Source organism: Epinephelus fuscoguttatus, linkage group LG16, assembly GCF_011397635.1.
Source record: "Epinephelus fuscoguttatus linkage group LG16, E.fuscoguttatus.final_Chr_v1".
In the NCBI taxonomy this organism is placed as follows: Eukaryota; Metazoa; Chordata; class Actinopteri; order Perciformes; family Serranidae; genus Epinephelus; species Epinephelus fuscoguttatus.
In genome coordinates this window covers 31,823,892-31,841,373 of record NC_064767.1, presented here as the reverse complement: position 1 = coordinate 31,841,373, position 17,482 = coordinate 31,823,892, and the positions used below count along the sequence as shown (strand labels likewise).

Here is a 17,482-nt window from a genome sequence, read left to right as displayed (position 1 = left end):
TTTTATGTTACTACAACAACATTTCTGCTGGCACATGAACAGACACAGTGACTGAAATAATAGTAAAGCTAATAAAAATAGGACAAGAATAACCCCATGACATCACACGTCGTGAAAGACGACCAGGGATAATTGGTGAGTAACATCATGTAGTGTGTCATGTCTGTCGGCCAAGTCACAGCACGATTTTGTGACTCCACAATTGTGTGATGTGACATAGTGACTTTCAGAATGGGCAGGAAAGTCGTGTAGTGTGTACCAGGCATAAATCCTCCTTTACCGTTTCTGCCTCTTGCATGTCGCTCATTTTCAGTGTGTGACTGCAGTGTGTGCATGAGAGGGGGAGGGGCTGCTGTTGTCAGAGAGGAAGAGACAGAGAGAGAGGCGAGTGGAGTGGAGCAATGAGCGTAGCATCAGAGCTGCTTTTCTGAAGCAAAACAAAATTTTACATTTTCTAAAAAAAAGACAAAACATTGCATGTCCTGCAATGTGACTATCGCACATGCACACATCGCGATGGCAATGTTCAAACGATAGCGTGCGTATGTGGTATGGGATTGGTCACAGGCTGTACTCGCCGATGCCTGATGCCGCATTTTAGGCAGTATTGGAGGCATTTCTAACAAAAATTGGCCTCAAAAGGCTGGTCCACTTCCTGGAGGCCTGGTTTTCAAGGCACATCATCACATCTGAAGTCGGACATTTTGGAGACACAATTTGTAGATTATTGTTGTGTATTTTGGCTGTACTAATCGGTCAGCATCACAGATTGCCAAAGGTTGTTGTGCATCAGGGCGATGAGTGCAAAAAACTGTATGAGGAAAGGAGACTATTGTGGTTGGCCAAAGTGAATCAGGATGTTCAGGGCAAGAATCTTGAGAACATTCAAATTTGTTCTGTGCATTTCTTGCCCAGTAACATGAGGTGAAATATTAATAACAGCAACTCTTAACTGATTTTATAGTGTAATAGTATGCAAGCACATTTATATCTAAATATTTTGTCTTGCATTCTTAGCTGAACATCTGATTCTGAGTTCATTTCATAGCTTACCACAGTAGTAGGCTGACACTATAGTTTCTATAATTTTTTCCTAAAATGTAGCTCCATAACTCTGCTACATTAAAACATATATTGTATTAAAAACAATGGTGGGATAGGAAATTGAAGGCAAAAGTGTCTGGCCTACATTCCAAGGAGCCAGCTGGTGCAGATCTTCACCACCTATTAACTGCAGTTTCTAAAAATAACTCACCCTTTTCTGCTGACAAGTCCTTCTATATGAGTTTTTGGAGCTTCCACACGTTCTGCTGAACTTTTCCGTGGTTTAGACATCTTAAATTTTGCTCAAATTGAACATTCAGCATGCCATCCATTCTGTTGTTTACAGCCCAGTATTTGTCCTTCATCTTCAGCCACATCCCCACTACCTCATGGACTATACATTGTCAGTTTCCTCTTTTCCTCAAGATGTTCACAGACTTTTTGTCTTTTCCCCGTCACCTGACTGCCTCGACCATCAACACACCAGCTTCCACTTCTCTCATCTGCTCTGCATTACCTGGAACCTCCCTGCTCACCTCCTCACCTACATTGTCTCATCTGATACTCAGTTACATAAACCAGTCCACTTCCTTAGTTACTCTGTCAGTTTGTTTTCATTGCAATGCAGTTTCATGATTAGTGTTACATGGACTCTGTAAGCTTTACTGTAATAAATCACTCAGTAAGTTTACATGCACAGTTAAGTTGAGTTATGGTTATAGCTTGACTAGGCCATTTAATTGGTCTACTGTCCTTGTCCCAATATACAAGCAGAGGGGCGGAATAGACTTATTGACCAAGGTATCTGACTCCGCCACAATAGGTGGTGATATGCCCCCTTGCAGCTTGTTTGTAGGCTATTGACCAAACAATCAACAAATACATTAGCTATTGTTAGCAAGCAGCAAGCTGGTACTGTGGACAGCTTTACAGGTCTGTACATTTTGTACATGCTGTACACTTTACTTTTTCTTTTTCTTCTCTTCTTCTGTTATGAATTTAATACTATTCGACTTCCAGGTCGAAGCCTGGGGTGGAAACTATGGAGCATGCACAGAGCGCCTTGGCCAGTTTGGGTCCGATTGACTGTTTACATGCAGGAGTAATCAACTCAAATCACACTGGGTGTGTTAGTCTGACTTTGAGAAATTCAATTTGGTAAAATTTCAGTTGCACTAAAATGGTTACATGTATTCACAAGTCTGGTTTTAGTTGGACTAACACAATAAATCATTGGGTTACTTAACGTAATCCCTGGTGCTTTGATAACAGAGTGAGGTGTTTCACTATGGGAGATATGGCCCACTCCCGGACTGCATGTTCTCCCGAAGCCATCTGGCTCCACGACCCAGTCTGACGTATTAAACGGCCTCCGAAGCCCCCGTCCCCAGCACCGCATGGGCTAGGGACGTGTCAGAAACGTCCAGCCTGTAAAATCTCACAAATGTGTGTGCAGGGTGACCGCGGGTCCTTAAAAAGTCTTAAAAAGTCTTAAATAATTTTTTTCAAATTTAAGGCCTTAAAAAGTATTAAATTGTCTTAAATTCAGATCAGACAGGTCTTAAATGTGCTCGCGAAAATTTCTGGTAAGCACGGAATGATCTAAATCTCGCCCCGTCGTTTAGATCACGTGACGCAATGAGTCTGCTGCAGACCCGCAGAAGAAGAAGAGTGTGCTGCATCTTTGCTAGCTAACGTGGCCTTCTTGGTTGCACGAAATGGGAAAATGCCGATTTAATGACAAGTGGCTTGAAAACACAGACTACTCGTCGTGGTTAAGGCCCGTTCATGGAAATGTTTATGAAGCCAACTGCATAATGTGCCGAAGGAATTTCAAACTTGGGACAATGGGAATCAAAGCGGTGGATTCGCATTTTCAGAGCGGGAAGCACAAGGACTATACCAGAGCCCGCCAGCAGACTCCGATTGCCCGTTTCTGCTCCACTCTACCCACCGCCAGCAAAGATGTTACGACCAAGGATGTTACGGTGGGAAATCCACAGCCAACATCGTCATCATCTGACATTCGCACAGCTTGTGGCTCTACGCCAACACTTAGAGCAGAAGTGATCTGGGTGCTGAGGACGGTGACTAGCCATCATTCGTACAGATCAAATGAGGGAATAGAAGACGTGTTCAAGGCCATGTTTCCAGACTCTGTGCTTGTACAGACATTTACATGTGGACGAGACAAAACGAGGTACGTGGCCAAATTTGGATTGGCCCCGCATATTAAAAAACAACTCATAGCCGAAGTCAACATGGGCCCATTTGTGATCATGTTTGACGAGACACTGAACCAAACAACAAAAAGCAAACAGTTGGACCTGCATGTGCGTTATTGGCGAAATGACCACGTTCAGTCAAGATACTATGGGTCACAGTTCATGGGCCACGCCACTGCTCAGGACCTGCTTCAACATTTCAAGGTGAGTTATCAGTCTGTTTATTAACTCTTGTATAACTTAGATCAGCGTATCATAGTATATATATAACTATATTATATAGGCAGGTGTGGGACGCACAGTAGGCTAATGTAGGCTCATGATAATTCATCACCTGACAGGGTCTGACAAAAACGGTTAAAAAAATAAACCGCGCGCCAGCAAAATCTGCCCAAACATTCTCAGGCAAGCACCGACTCTGATCTTTTTTTTTTTTTTTTTAGTGTTTCATATTGTTATTATTTATGATATTGCGGTAGACAGACACAGCCGATGCGCTCATTGCTGACGTAATTCACAAGCCGACAGAGACATGCAGGTGCAGTAAACGTTTCCAAGGTAACAGGCGCTCCACCAACCAGAGATGTCGTTAGGATTGTGGGTAGTGTAGTACTTCCATGGCATCGTGAAAAAAACTCATTTCCCTTAAAACAAGGTTGATTTCGCACAGACTTGTAGCTTCTGCTGGAGCAGATTTTTTTTTTTTAAATCTCATAGCTCGTGGTCAGTCTACCTTTAATAAATTCCACAGTATGGCTAATAATCACTATTCTAGTTATAGAATATCACTGGGATTTCACTTCCAGAACCTCACTGCTTATGTCTATAGGAACTGTAATGTTTTAGCAAGGTACTTTATGGTTACACTGAGTAAAGCTTACACAGGCACTTTTTGCAGCTCAAAGTAGTGGACTATTCGTAATGCAATTATCATATTTTTCAAAGTGAAATTGGAGCATATCATGTGAAACAGTACTTCACTCATCCATTCGCTAATAAGGAAATCACCAATCATACAAGTTGTGAGCAGAATATTGTCAGTGTGAACTGTGTTTTGAGGGTTATAGTGAATGCAGACATTTTATGCTGGTTGTTTACCTGCCAAAATGTCTAAATAGTGTACAGATTTACCAGCCACAGACAAAAATTACCAGAATTTGGTTGGTAATATCTCCCACTAAACTGTAACTCTATAGACTAGCTGCAGTGGTTGTCTAGTTATTTAAATAGCTCATGTTGCTTCATTTGGGAAATAGTATTATTTTTTCCTTTTCTTCTGTTTCTTTTCTTTTCTGTCTTTTTTTTTTTTAAATCTCTCCCAGTCTGATATTAATCTGAAGTAGAATGTAAGAGATGAGATGTCTTGACTGCTGTATCGCTAATGTCTGCACTTTTTTTTTTTAAATTCCCAGGAGTGTGTGCAGCAGCTTGACCTGAGAAATATGATTTCAATCTCCATGGACGGACCCAGTGTCAACTGGAAGTTTTTTGACCTGCTCCAGCAAGAACAGGCAGAAGAGTTTGGAGGTGCCAAGCTGACCATGGTTGGGAGCTGTGGGCTGCACACACTGCACAATGCCTTCAAAAGTGGCTTCAGTGTCTGGCAGCTGGAGAAAGTACTCAAGGCATTGCATACAGTGTTCCACAATACTCCTGCTCAAGAGAGGATTTCTCCACTTTGACCAAGACATCTGTGTTTCCTACCATTCTGTGGGCATCGCTGGATAGAAAACCTACCCGTCGTCGAGAGGGCTATTGCAGTATGGCCAATGATCGTGATGTGCGTGGATGCAGTGACGAAGAAAGAACTTCCAAACCCTAAAACATCATCCTATGACGCTCTTGTAGAGGCACGGAAGGACTATCTTATAATGGCCAAGTTGCACTTCTTCATGGCTATCTCCAGGACCTTCACCACCTTTCTAACTACATATCAGACAGATGAGCCTGTGATGCCATTCATCAGCAAAGACCTGGCTGTGCTCATGAAGGTAATGAATAACATGCCCTGGATTTAGTGTATGATATTTCCATTTCAATTCAGTAACTCCCCACTATTGCCGATAGGTATAGCACTGCATGTAACACTTGTTTGTTTGTATTGTTATTTATGTCTTTTATTGTATATGTATATGTACATGTGTATGTTCCCAGAGCCTGCTGAAGAGGTTCATCAAGGCAGAGATCCTTAAAGACATCACTACACTGCAGATGGTGAGACTCGACACGACTGACAAGAAAACAAGAGTCCACCTAAAGGATGTGGACATTGGCTTAGGAGCAGAAGCAGTCCTAAAGGTATTGTGGGAAATATTAAACAATGGTTAGGATACAGGAAAGCAAAATTTTCTTTTCTCCTTAAAACATGTAGTCAGTCTTACACCCCCTCCTCCACCCTTATTGTTAGGAACTCCAGAGTAGCCCCAGCAGCAGTGTAGGAGAGCTCAGTGTGTTGGAGTTTAGAAGAGACTGCATGGAGTGTTTGACTAACATTGTCCAGAAAATGCAAGACAAGAGTCCACTGAAGTACAACACTGTGAGGCAGATGGCATGTTTGGACCCAGCAAACATGTTCTCAGACCCCGACTTGTGCCAGGAAAGAATGAAACGACTTGTTCAGAGGTTTCTGCAAGACAACCAGCTGTCAGGAGGTGTCTCTGCTGGTATTTAAGTTTTCAGAAGTCTAGCAATATGTACACTGTCACACTTACCTGAAGCTTGTTCAGTCACAGCACAGCACAGTAGTGATATGCTTGTCTAGTTAAGTACATTTTTTCATTACATTGATTGATTGTGTTATTTATTTTGTGTTAATCTGTTTTATGGCAGGTGACATGATTGTCCAGCAGTTTGGAAACTTCTTGTCTCTGGAGGCAAAAGCTGAATCCTTCTCTTCTTTCCAACCTGTGCGGACAAGACTGGATGTTTTCCTGCATGGACTCCTCCATCAGTCCTACCCTGTGCTCTGGACTTTCTGCAAGAAACTTCTGCTCCTGTCTCATGGTCAGCGACAGTTGAGAGGGGCTTTTCTGTAAACAAGGAGGTAGAGGCTGATAACATGCAGGAGGACACAGTTGTTGCTCAGAGAATGATATGTGACTATGTTTCTGTCTGTGGTGGGGTTCTCAAAGTTCCTCTGACAAAGGAGCTCCTGGCAGCTGCAGCCTCAGCAAGGTCTCAGTATCGGCTACACCTGGACCAGGAAAAGAGAAAGAAGGAGAGCAACACACGAAGAGAAAAGAGAAAAGTTGCAGAGGAGTACCTTGAGCAGCTCAAAAAAAAGAAGGTGACACTGAGTGAGGTAGCAAACAGCCTAGAAAAAGATGCAGATAAACTGGCAGAGCAAGCTGAGGGTCACTCAGGCACACTCATGGCCCAGCTAATCACCAAGTCCAACATACTCAGAAAGAGATACAAAGACAAAGTCGCAGAACTGAAAGAGGTTGCAAGAGAGCTGGAAGATAAATCAGCAGAACTCAGGCACATGCCTTGATGTCCAGTCAGACATTTTCTCTTTCCCTTACCTTCCCACCTTCCTCTTTTACCTCACCTCAGAATTCCTGTTTTTCAAATGAAAATTGTGTGTTCACATTGTTATGTCTGAAGTGGGCCTATAATAGAAATATAAGGTTTCGTTAGCCAGGACAGAAATTGAGCTGCTATTGTGGGTTGGTCAGTGACAAGTCATATTAGCAAGTAGTATGGTACAGTGGCTTCTTTGCTGGAATTATTTTTGTTGTTATTTACAAACAACATTACTCTGACTCCCATACAAACGCTTGTCCTATAGTGAGGAACAGCTGTGTTGTGGAAAAAGCTTTAATATGATCTTTTAGTTGTTATCTAGATTGTTATCTTACCTTCTTATTTAGTTCTGTTGCCACTGGCATTTTATGAGACTCTTGTTTAAAGAAAAGACAAAAGAAAGTGAACGAGCCACCAATATCCCCTCATCTATGGATGTCGAAATTTTAAAGAAGATAGTGTCTGATTAAACTGTTGGTCTGAAAGAGGTCAGAAAATGATGAAAAATGTCCAAACAGTGTCCCAAAAGCCCAAGGTGACGTCCTTAACACAATCCAAATACAGTCAGTTAAGTCTCATAGAGAGGTACAGAAACCAGAAAATAGTCACATTTAGCTGGAATTAGCGAAATTTTCCTTAATTAAAATAGTGGGTGGCGTAATCGTTATAGCTCTAACTTATTTGGACATGTGTTCTTTTTTTGTATCTTTTTCATGTCTTTGTTTTACAGTAGAGATACAAAAATAAACAATGTACTATATCCCCTTCTGTCTTAATTTGCATTTGTTTACTTCAGGTGAGGTAATTCACAAACTTCACCTACTGGCTCAGTTTAAATAACTGTTCTCTTTCCACATTAATAAAAACATTTGAAGGATGTTGTTGAACAACTGATTATTTTCATTTTTTCTAATTGTACATTTTTAACTGACATCAGTGCCTTTAATTGTAAAAGAATATATTTTCACTTTGGTCCATATTTCCATCGCAAGTTTGGTCTTAAATTTTTTTTAAGGTGGTATTAAAAAGGTCTTAAAAAGTCTTAAATATAACTTCCTCATACCTGTAGTCACCCTGTGTGTGGTGTGGCCCAACTTGCCACAGCACAAATGTCCTCAACTCTGACCCTTTTAAACAGAGCCCATGACGTAGCCATGCTTCTGGTGGAGTGAGCTTTTAACCCTGCAGGAGGCTGCAGGCCCCTGCATCTGTAAGCCAGCTCTATGGCATCCACAATCCAGTGGGATAACCTCTGGCGGGACAGTGGTTTCCCCTTGTGGGGCGTAGCCCAGGACACGAACAGCTGGTCACTCCTCCGGAACCCTGCTGTCCTATCCACATACAGACGTAATGCCCGCACCGGGCATAAAGTATTCAGTCTGCGATCCTCCGCTGTCTCAAACGGGGGAGGGTGAAAAGCCCTCAGTTCCACTGTGGGGCACCTGTACGCAGACTCCACTACTTTAGGTACAAAGGCTGGGTTAGGCCTTAAATACACCTTAGATCCCCCTGGGGCAAACTGCATACAGGCTGAGTGTGTCGACAGTGCCTGTAGATCACTCACTCGCTTTGCTGTAGTCAAAGCTAAGAGCACCGCAGTTTTGAGTGAGAGGAACTTCAATCCCACACCTTCCAAAGGTTCAAATGGATGTCGAGAAAGGGCATCTAGCACCACTGACAAATCCCATAACGGCACCAGGGGCCTAGAAACAGGGCGTTTGCGGCGCACCCCTTTCATAAAGCTGCCCACCAACGGGTGTTGGCCCGGTGTTTTATCACCCAGGCCTAAATGGCACGCTGAGATAGCGGCCAAGTAAACCTTAATTGTGGAAAAGGCTTTCCCTCTGTCCAACAGGTCCTGAAGAAAACAGAGGATATCCCTCACTGAGCACTGAAAGGAGACAATCTGCCTCTCCTCACACCACTTCTCAAATACCCACCATTGACCACTGTTGTAGCGAGCGGGTGGAAGAGGCCCTCGCACACTGAATAGTGTCGATCACACTGGGGGGAAGTCCGATTGCATCCAGATTCAGCCTTTCACGGGCCAGACCCAGAGTGCCACCAGTTCGGGGTGGGGATGGTAAATCTCCCCCCCGGCCTGGGACAAGAGGTCCCTGCGTGGCGGGAGGGGCCATGGCTGGCCCGACAGCAGCTGCACTATCTCCGTTCACATACGCCACCACCGTGGAGTTGTCGGACTTTAATAGAGCATGTTTGTCCCTGAGGAGCGGCAAAAAATGTTTCAGTGCTAGAAATACTGCCATTAACTCCAAATAGTTTATGTGAGCATGGGTCAGCTCCAATGGCCAGATGCCGTTCACAGCTCTGCCCTCGAAGGTCGCTCCCCATCCTGTCAGCGATGTGTCCGTCGTCATGACAACCCTCGACGCTACTGTCCCCAGGCGCGCTCCCTGAGAGAAAGTTGCCGGGTTCCGCCACTGATGAAGAGCCACCATGCCCTCTGGTGAAGCCGTCACCAAACGGCGGAGGTGACGCCGGGGGCACAGTTTTAATGATACCACCCATCTCTGCACATCCCTCATCATGAGTAGGCCCAGCCTCACTACCGACATGACTGACGCCATCAAACCCAGTAGCCGCAGGCAGACTCTGAATGGCACAGCCGCTCCAAGCTGGAAACGGGCCAAACACTGAGTGAATGCCTGTATCCTCTCCTGTGAGACACAATACGAGGGGGAGTTTATGCTGAGACCCAGATAAACCGTGCATTGTGCGGTTTCAATCGGCTTTTGGACCAATTTATTCTGAAGCCCAGGCTCATGAGATGTGACGTCACCGTCTCTGCATCTCTGTGTGCTTGTTCTTGTGAATGAGAGCATATCAGGTAATCATCTATGTACGAAATAATCCTGATGCCACTGTCCCTTAACGGAGACAATGCGGATTCCACACAATTGCTGAACACCCGAGGGGCTAGTGACAGCCCAAACGGAAGAACTAGATACTCGTAGGTTATGCCCTGATGTGCAAACCTGAGAAATTTCCTGTGTGCAGGGAGGATGTCTATGTGAAAATATGCGTCCGCCAAATCTATCGTCACAAACCGGTTGGGCAGATAGACTGACACAGCACCTTGTGTGTTAACATTCTGTGTATTTTCTCAAGTGACTGTTTAATACACGAAGATCCAAAAAAGGGCGGAGCGCAGCGCTCCCCTTTTTTGGAATGAGGAAGTACCGCAAGTAGAAACCCTGCTGACTCTCCTCTCTTGGGACCACTCCGATTGCTCTCTTGGTTAAAAGAGATGTGATCTCCTTCTGTAACACCTGCAGCTTCCCCCTCCACCACTGACTCAAAATCACCGTTGAATCTCGGTGGTTTCATAGCAAACTGTAGTCTGTATCCCCGAGTGACAGTTGACAGTACCCAAGGGTGAACTGCGCATGCACGCCAGTTTCCCTCCTGTGTAGTGAGAGGTCCTACGGAGTCTCTTCCTCCGTGAGAGGGGAGAGACGTCCCTCTAGAGGGGCAATAGCATCCTCTTGAGGGAGGGGAGAGGTATGGCCCCTCTCCCTCATTTTGCTTATTATTTTCATTTTTTGTGGGGTGCAACTCGCCCTCGGCTTCCTGCCTGGCTGCGAAGTTGCTGCTTTTATTTCTGTCAACCTGGGGACATGAACCAGTGCTTGAGAACACAGAGTGTGAGTGCTTGGCGACACTTGGGGTGAAAGTGCTTGGTGACACTGTGTGTAAAGTGCTTGGTGGCACTGACATAACAGCCCCGCTTCCTCCTCTCATGAAGAGAGGGGAGGAAAACCTTGGCTGCTGGCTCGAGAACCAAGAGCCGCAGCGCTGAACTGTGCAGGGCAAGAATTGACCTCCTCTCCTCTTCTCCTTTTTCCGGAGGAGGAGAGGGTGAGAGAGGGGCTGGGTGCGTCACGTAGAGTGCCTCTTCTTCCCCTCCGCGGGGTGTGGAGGATGGCGTTTCGCCGCTACCGCAGCGAAAGACTGTTTTCCCCAAGGCTTGTTGTTCCCCGCTCTCGGCTGCTGCTCGCTGCAGCCAGACGCGGGTCTGTGCGCCGTCTTGGCCTCAGGTTGCCTCGGGCTGCCTCCCTCTCGCGAGCGCGCCGTGGGTCTCCCTCATCTTCTGCAGAGCCGGGCCGAAGAGACCCTTGGTGGGGTCGTAGGGAGCGTCCATCACCTCCGCTTTTTGTGCATCCCCCAGCCCAGACAGGTTGAGCCAGAGAGCTCTCTCTCCGGACACCGCTAGGCCCATGATGCGCCCGCTGCCCTGCACCGCTCCCCGAGAGGAGTGCAGGAGGAGATCATTAACCACACATATTTCGTCCCAAAGTGCTGGATTTGGGACTCCTGAGTCCAGCTGCTGACCCATTTCCTCCAAAATCTCAGCATGATAAGCCGACAGCAGTGTGACAGCGTTCAGAGAGCAAACAGACTGAGCCGTGTATTTATACATCCTCTGATAAATACCCGTGGCTGTGTGCTCACCTTTACCGGGCAAGGAGATGTGGGAGGATGCTGAGATGGCCCGGCGGTTCGGGTGAAGGTGGTAAGCCACCGAAGACTCCACCACTGGGGGTTCGGCCAGCCCCAGGTCACCCATGCTGTGCACTTCCAGCTTGGAATAGCCCTGTGTAGCTAGCTTGCTCTTGTACAGGCAAGACAAAAAATGGCTCATTTCTTTCATGCAGGCCGGGACCGCTGGAAGCATCTGTTTGGCCGGAGGATGGGCCGGAGGGAGACGCTTACCGTCGTATAGGTCCCTCTCTTTTCCCTCCGTGTCCTGGGCCGCTGGCCATGGGGTTGCTCTCGCCTTCCGATCCGATGAGACCCTCGTCCTCGAACAGCGGGGGCATAACCTGAACATCCTGAGCATCAGCCTCTTCCATCAAGTCCGCCCAACCCTTCAAGGCTTGCGGCTGATGGTCAGCTTTTGCTCTGGTGGTTGGAGCAGCTAGCCTAGGGTCTTGGCCGCTAGCACTAGTCGCCACTCTCAATATCCTCTCCAAGATTTTCTCCGGCATTGCGGAGCAGTGAGTACAGACGAGATGGTCCAACAGCGAGGCCTGGGCGTGTTTAGCGCCCATGCACACAATGCATAATGGGTGCGGATCCCTGCCCGAGATGGACGCTCCACACGACGCAGGACACGGGCAAGAGGCACCCCCTGCCTCCTTCTGCTCGGACCCTTTGGTGGGGGCCGTGGGCGCAGACATGGTCCACTGGAGAGAGAACACAATGAACTAGGTGTTAGCCTAGGAAACACGGCTCATCTCGACATGTTAGCCTTGTGAAAAATGCCGGTTAAAGCTGGTGTAAGCCTAGCTATAACCGTGTAATAGCCCGCCGCTACGCAATAGCTATGTGCTCCGAAAGTCCGGTTAGCCAACAAGCTAATGTTAGCTGACCCAACCGGGCTAGCGTTTTGAGGCATTAGCCCAAAGCTAATGAGGCTACTTTGTAAATTAATACACCGTAGCCCACAGGAATACCTCGCCACAACGCGGACACTATTCCCAGTCCCTAAATCACTTCTTACAAAGCTTACCAACACAATCCAAGTCACTGCCGGTACCGCGCTAGGCAACGTGCTCCTATAACGGGACATCTATTAGCTGTTAAGCAGGTATCCGACTCTCCTGGACTGAACAAAGTTAGAAAAAGAACCATTTTCTCAAATGTCATGTAAATGTACTGACTGAATTCATCCTGCTGCCTTCTAAACTGACTGCAGTTAGGTCTAGATCCTTTTTCTCTGCATTACCAACCGTGACAGTTTTGACTCTGACACAAAAAGAATTTAATTTATAATTTATGGTGCAATATAAACTAGGCACACCACTAGTTAGCTTGTCACTAACTGACAAAAATACATATAGTTTCCACTCTCATGGAGTTGATATCCTCTCACAGCTTGGGGTCAGGGGCAGGGCTTCCATGGTGGCACGGGGGGGGGCACCCCGTGTGCACCCCCAGTGGTCACTGACTCATGGTAATGTCAGTCATTGTGTAAACGTTGTTACCACTGCAGCATGTTAAAACGCAAGCTAAACTGAAACCTTGTGTGACTCGACTGTGTTCTGAACACATGAAGGCTTTTATTTTGGAAAAAGGACAAAGGAATTGGGTCTGTGGCTCTGCTAATGAGCTTGTGTAACATCATCAGTCACGGACTTTTCTGCGGGGGATTTATAGTTCTGGGTAGACCCTACGCACGTAGCCAATGCACGCCGCCTGTGCACGCCACCTTTGCTGTGTTGTGAGCATTTTACTTCTGTGGTGGTGTGTCTGTGTCACTTTGCAGTTACACCTCCAAAACACTTGTCGGCGGCGGAGGTTTCCTTGAAGTGCTGCAAAGTTTAGATGATTCAAAACACATTAAATATGGCTTAATAGAGACGATTTCAAACACAAGTACATAAATCAGCTTCACTATATCTCGCAGCATTCACAGACAAACACTTGTCTTTATCTGGACACATTTTTCCCACAATTACAACATCCTAATGTTATTAGCACAAACCTATGGCATTTTACATTGTATAGGTTAGCCTAGTGGCCGGCGATCTTTTCCTCTTCTCATATAAAACCAGGGACAACAGCAACATTTAACAAAGGTAACATTGCACAGTTTGGCTCCATTACAACTCACACCATTCACTGACAAAACAACTGTCTTATACTAAACACGTTTTCCAAACAAATACAACATGCTAACTTTATTAGCGCCAGCCTATGGCATTTTACATTGTATAAATTAGCCTAGTGACGAATGGAGATTTCCTCTGTTCATATGAAGCCTGTATAATACCCGTATAATATATAAATCCCTGAAGGATAAATCACACACAAGACTTAAAATGCTATTTTAGTGGAGGCTTTACTCTCTTCACAATTTATTGTTTCTTATCTGTGAAATACAAGTAAATACACGCTTTGTTTCCACTGAGGGAAATGGTTTCAACCAGGTAAGAACAAGAAACAAGTTAGCATCAACAAGCAAACATCCTAGTGTTCTGTGTAGTAAATAAAGAAAATAGTGTAATATATTGTAGTTCTCAATTTCACCATTATATTTTGAGTAATGTTTGTTCTGGTTATTCTACATATATTGATTGTCTCTTACACAAAGCACTGAGATGTTTGTTAAACAGAGCTGAGCTCTACTGGGTAAGAGTATAAGATACAGCTGTTCATTGTGAGAATATATTGTGTTTCTTATTCTGCTAAGACTTCTTGTTTACAACATAAAGTGGATTATTGATTGATTATAATTTCAATGCTGACACTGACAGTGGAAAATGAAAAGGTCCACAGGAGACTACATGTCAGGAAAATGTTTGGTTGGCAAATTAAAGACAAAAACAACATAGTAAGACAAATGTTTTAATAAGATGTTGGGCCACGAGCTGCTCAGCTGAAGGTATAAAGATCATTCTTCTAAAAGGTATTCCAGCATTTAGTGTTTGTATGCTGCAGGTAGTGGAGAGAGCTGTTTAGCACATTTTTCATTGGGTTGGGATCTGGTGGCTGTGAAGACCACAGCTAATAATTGGCATCATTTTCATGCTCCTCAGACTGCTGGATGGCTCCTCGTCCTGTATGGAAGTATTTACATTTATGTTTCGTCACTCATTTATTCAGGTTTTTCCTTCAATTTCTCAGCTGTCTGTGGTAATTTAATGTAATATTGATTTTTTTCTTGCTCCATTATACAACGTAATAATGCAATAGCATGACATAATAATCTTAAACAAAGAGAGTAAACATTCTTCTTCTAGTGGCATATAAAGGCAATTTGCAGTGACACAACTTCTGTATTATTTTTGAGTACATTTTACAGACGTGCCCAGTGTCGTGTTGATTATTGCGCTGCTTTGTCTGAAAATACTGTATTGTTCACCTTCAGAGCTGAACTTTCAAGGCAAGCAAGGCCATTACATTTTTTTCCTTAAAATCATGTATTTAATTTCCTGTGAGAATTTTTTTTTTTTTAATCTAAGCCACTAACGTAACTGGAGTGTTGCAGTGAAATTTGCTTTAGATTAAAGGCCCCAAGAAGATAAATTCTAATGGTGATATTCTGATTAGAGCAACACATATGTCAGAGTTCTTTTTTAATATATTTTTGGGCCTTTTTGTCTTCATTTGATAGGACAGATATAGTGTGAAAGATGGAAAGAGAGGGGGATGACATACAGTAAAGGGCTGTGGGTTGGAATTGAACCGACACCCATGGTGGCAAGGACTCAGCCTTTGTACATGGGGTGCTCGCTCTACTAGGTAAGCTAGTGGGCGCCCTGCAGGTCAAGGTTTGTACTTATTCAGTGAAATAGATTGTCATCTACTAGACAGACTGGCTTGCAATTTTTTCAGAAATGTAGGGTTCTCAGACAATGTATTCTTGTATCTTTGGTGAACCCCTGAAATTTGAGCTATTGCAGCAGAAAGCAGGAAAAAATAAGTTTACAACCTGGTACAAAAACAGTTTTGGTCTCTAGCTATTTTCAGCATTTAGGTTTACTGTGTTGGGGGTGAATATTTATAAAACTCACTCATTTACATTTTATTAAGGTTTAAAGTTATGCATTATTAAGGGTGTGGCCGCTTTAAGTGACAGACTGTCTGCAAAAAGTGTTCTCAGGTTCTCAGTCAGATCCACCCCTTGCTCCACCCTCTTGTCCAAGTATGGTCACTTTTGGCTCCAAAAACCCAAGTTCAATCAGGAGAGGCAGAAGAATGAAGTAAAGATACAATTTAATACAGAATATAAGTGTACAGATTAACAAATGATTTGTGCTGATTAAGATTTAACAGAAGTATTTGTCAAAAGACATCCAAGTGGCAGCAGGATAAATCCCTCTATGGAGGCCAGGTGGTGGAAGATGACTCTGAGGCTGCTGACTGCTGAGGCAGATGAGGCGGATGAATCCATAAAGACTAGGTGGTGATGAGGGGGTGGAGGGGTTCACAACGGCAGCAAGGAAGAACTGGCAGAGAAATAACCATATTTAAAATGAGGAGCAGTAACATGATAGGGTGACAGAGAAAATATGTGTCACAGTGCTATCGGTTGATTATTAATCAGCTGATGACTCAACTGACCTACCCAGGCAATGACACCTAGAGATATTGAGCGAGCATACGTGCAAGGAGTGAATGGCAGGGTAAAATCTTACAGTCTGAGCATGGAAAGTATTGTTGTCCCGACTGAACTTAGAGCTTCATATGGCAAAAGCTGAAAAGCTGAACTTGAGACTTCAAAATGGGAGTGACATCACAGCATTTAGCAACTTACAATTTTTTCCAGTCTTGATTAATCATTTGATTTACAGAATGTTGGAAAATGACAAAACATGCTCATCATAAGGTGTCAGGACCCATAGTGGTGTCTCAAAATTTCTTGTTCAGTCCAACCAACTGGCTAAAATCTGAAGGTGTTCACTTTCCTTTCTTGTTAGAGGACTAAGGCAATTAGAAAATATTTATTTCTGAGAAGCTGGAACCAGCAAAGTTTTGTCTGCATAGCCACTCTGGAGGGGAGCTGTGACAGAGAACAGAGGGGCTCTAAGGGGAGCAAACAGGAAAGAGATGAAGTTAATTAAGAGCACATCCCTCGGTCCCAGCTGTTCAAATTGGTGTCTTCAAACCCCTGGGCAGTGGCTGTGAATAAGCATTAAACAAATATCTTTGGTGTTTTTATTGCCTGCATTGCTTAGTAGAGTGCAGTGTTAACATGTTTCCATACTGCAACAACAGTACTGAAATGAAAGCTACCAGCACATAACCAATGGCATTTCAAAGTAGACATTTACAAAGCAACCACATGTTGTCCACTGATGGCACCACTTTACTGCCATGAACCTAGAGGACCCACAGCTATGCTACAATAATGAAGCAGTGTACAGGATAACTTTATAATCTCAGAGGGTAACGGATCCTTGAAGTGAATTCATACCTGCAAACCCAGCACTGAACCAAGACCTGCAGCACTGCAGAGCCTTCACAGAAAATTGAGTGTGATGGGCTGTTATGGGTAATGTAAATTAGATGCAAAATGAATTCATTTTTGTTACAGTGTAGGGTGGAAATATGGGCTCCTGCAGAAGACCATATTGTTGATACAGACAGCTGAAGAAGAGGAAATGGGAAGAGAGCTGAAAATTATAAAGGCAGAGGTGATACAGGAGGACACATTAAAGACCCATCAAACAGTGAAATAGTGAAAGAACCCATAAGAGGCTAAGAAATGGTGTTGACAGATATATAGAAGGAGGGCAGAAACTGAGAGAATATAAACCTGTGTGAGTTGCACAGTAAGTGTCTGCATTTTTCTGTTCTTGCTCTTTAGAATCTAATCTTTTCTACTTCTTGTCAATCTTCCCTCTGAAAAGATTTTTCTTCTCCTCTGAAATAACTGAGATATACATTTAGAGTTAAAGATCCATTTGGCAACACAGCAGTCCTTTAAAGGTTCTGTATATGACATTCAGAACACTGATGTAGCAGCAAAAAAAGCTTTCATTAGAATTTCATTAGTAGGTCCACTTACTGTACCCTCAGCCCTTGGTATAATGTAACAGCTTACGTTGCACGGAGGGAAAGTGGGCCGGGAGGATTTATTTGGAACACACTTTCCCTTGTTAACTTTCAGCCCAATTATTAGTGCTACAGGTTTATGATATACTGCAAAATAGCAAATT

General features: G+C 44.3%; 1 protein-coding gene and 1 pseudogene across 1 annotated transcript; one reads left to right on the top strand and one right to left on the bottom strand.

Moving 5' to 3' along the window:
* The first annotated feature begins 2,891 nt into the window (after window positions 1-2,891).
* LOC125903885 (uncharacterized) lies at window positions 2,892-4,951 on the top strand. The gene is made up of 2 exons (XM_049601061.1): window positions 2,892-3,473; window positions 4,682-4,951. Exons 1-2 carry the CDS (start codon window positions 2,892-2,894, stop codon window positions 4,949-4,951), a joined length of 852 nt encoding a protein of 283 aa, XP_049457018.1.
* Window positions 4,952-7,863: 2,912 nt separating this feature from the next.
* On the bottom strand, window positions 7,864-11,382 carry LOC125903881 (uncharacterized; annotated as a pseudogene).
* Between the last annotated feature and the right edge of the window lie 6,100 nt (window positions 11,383-17,482).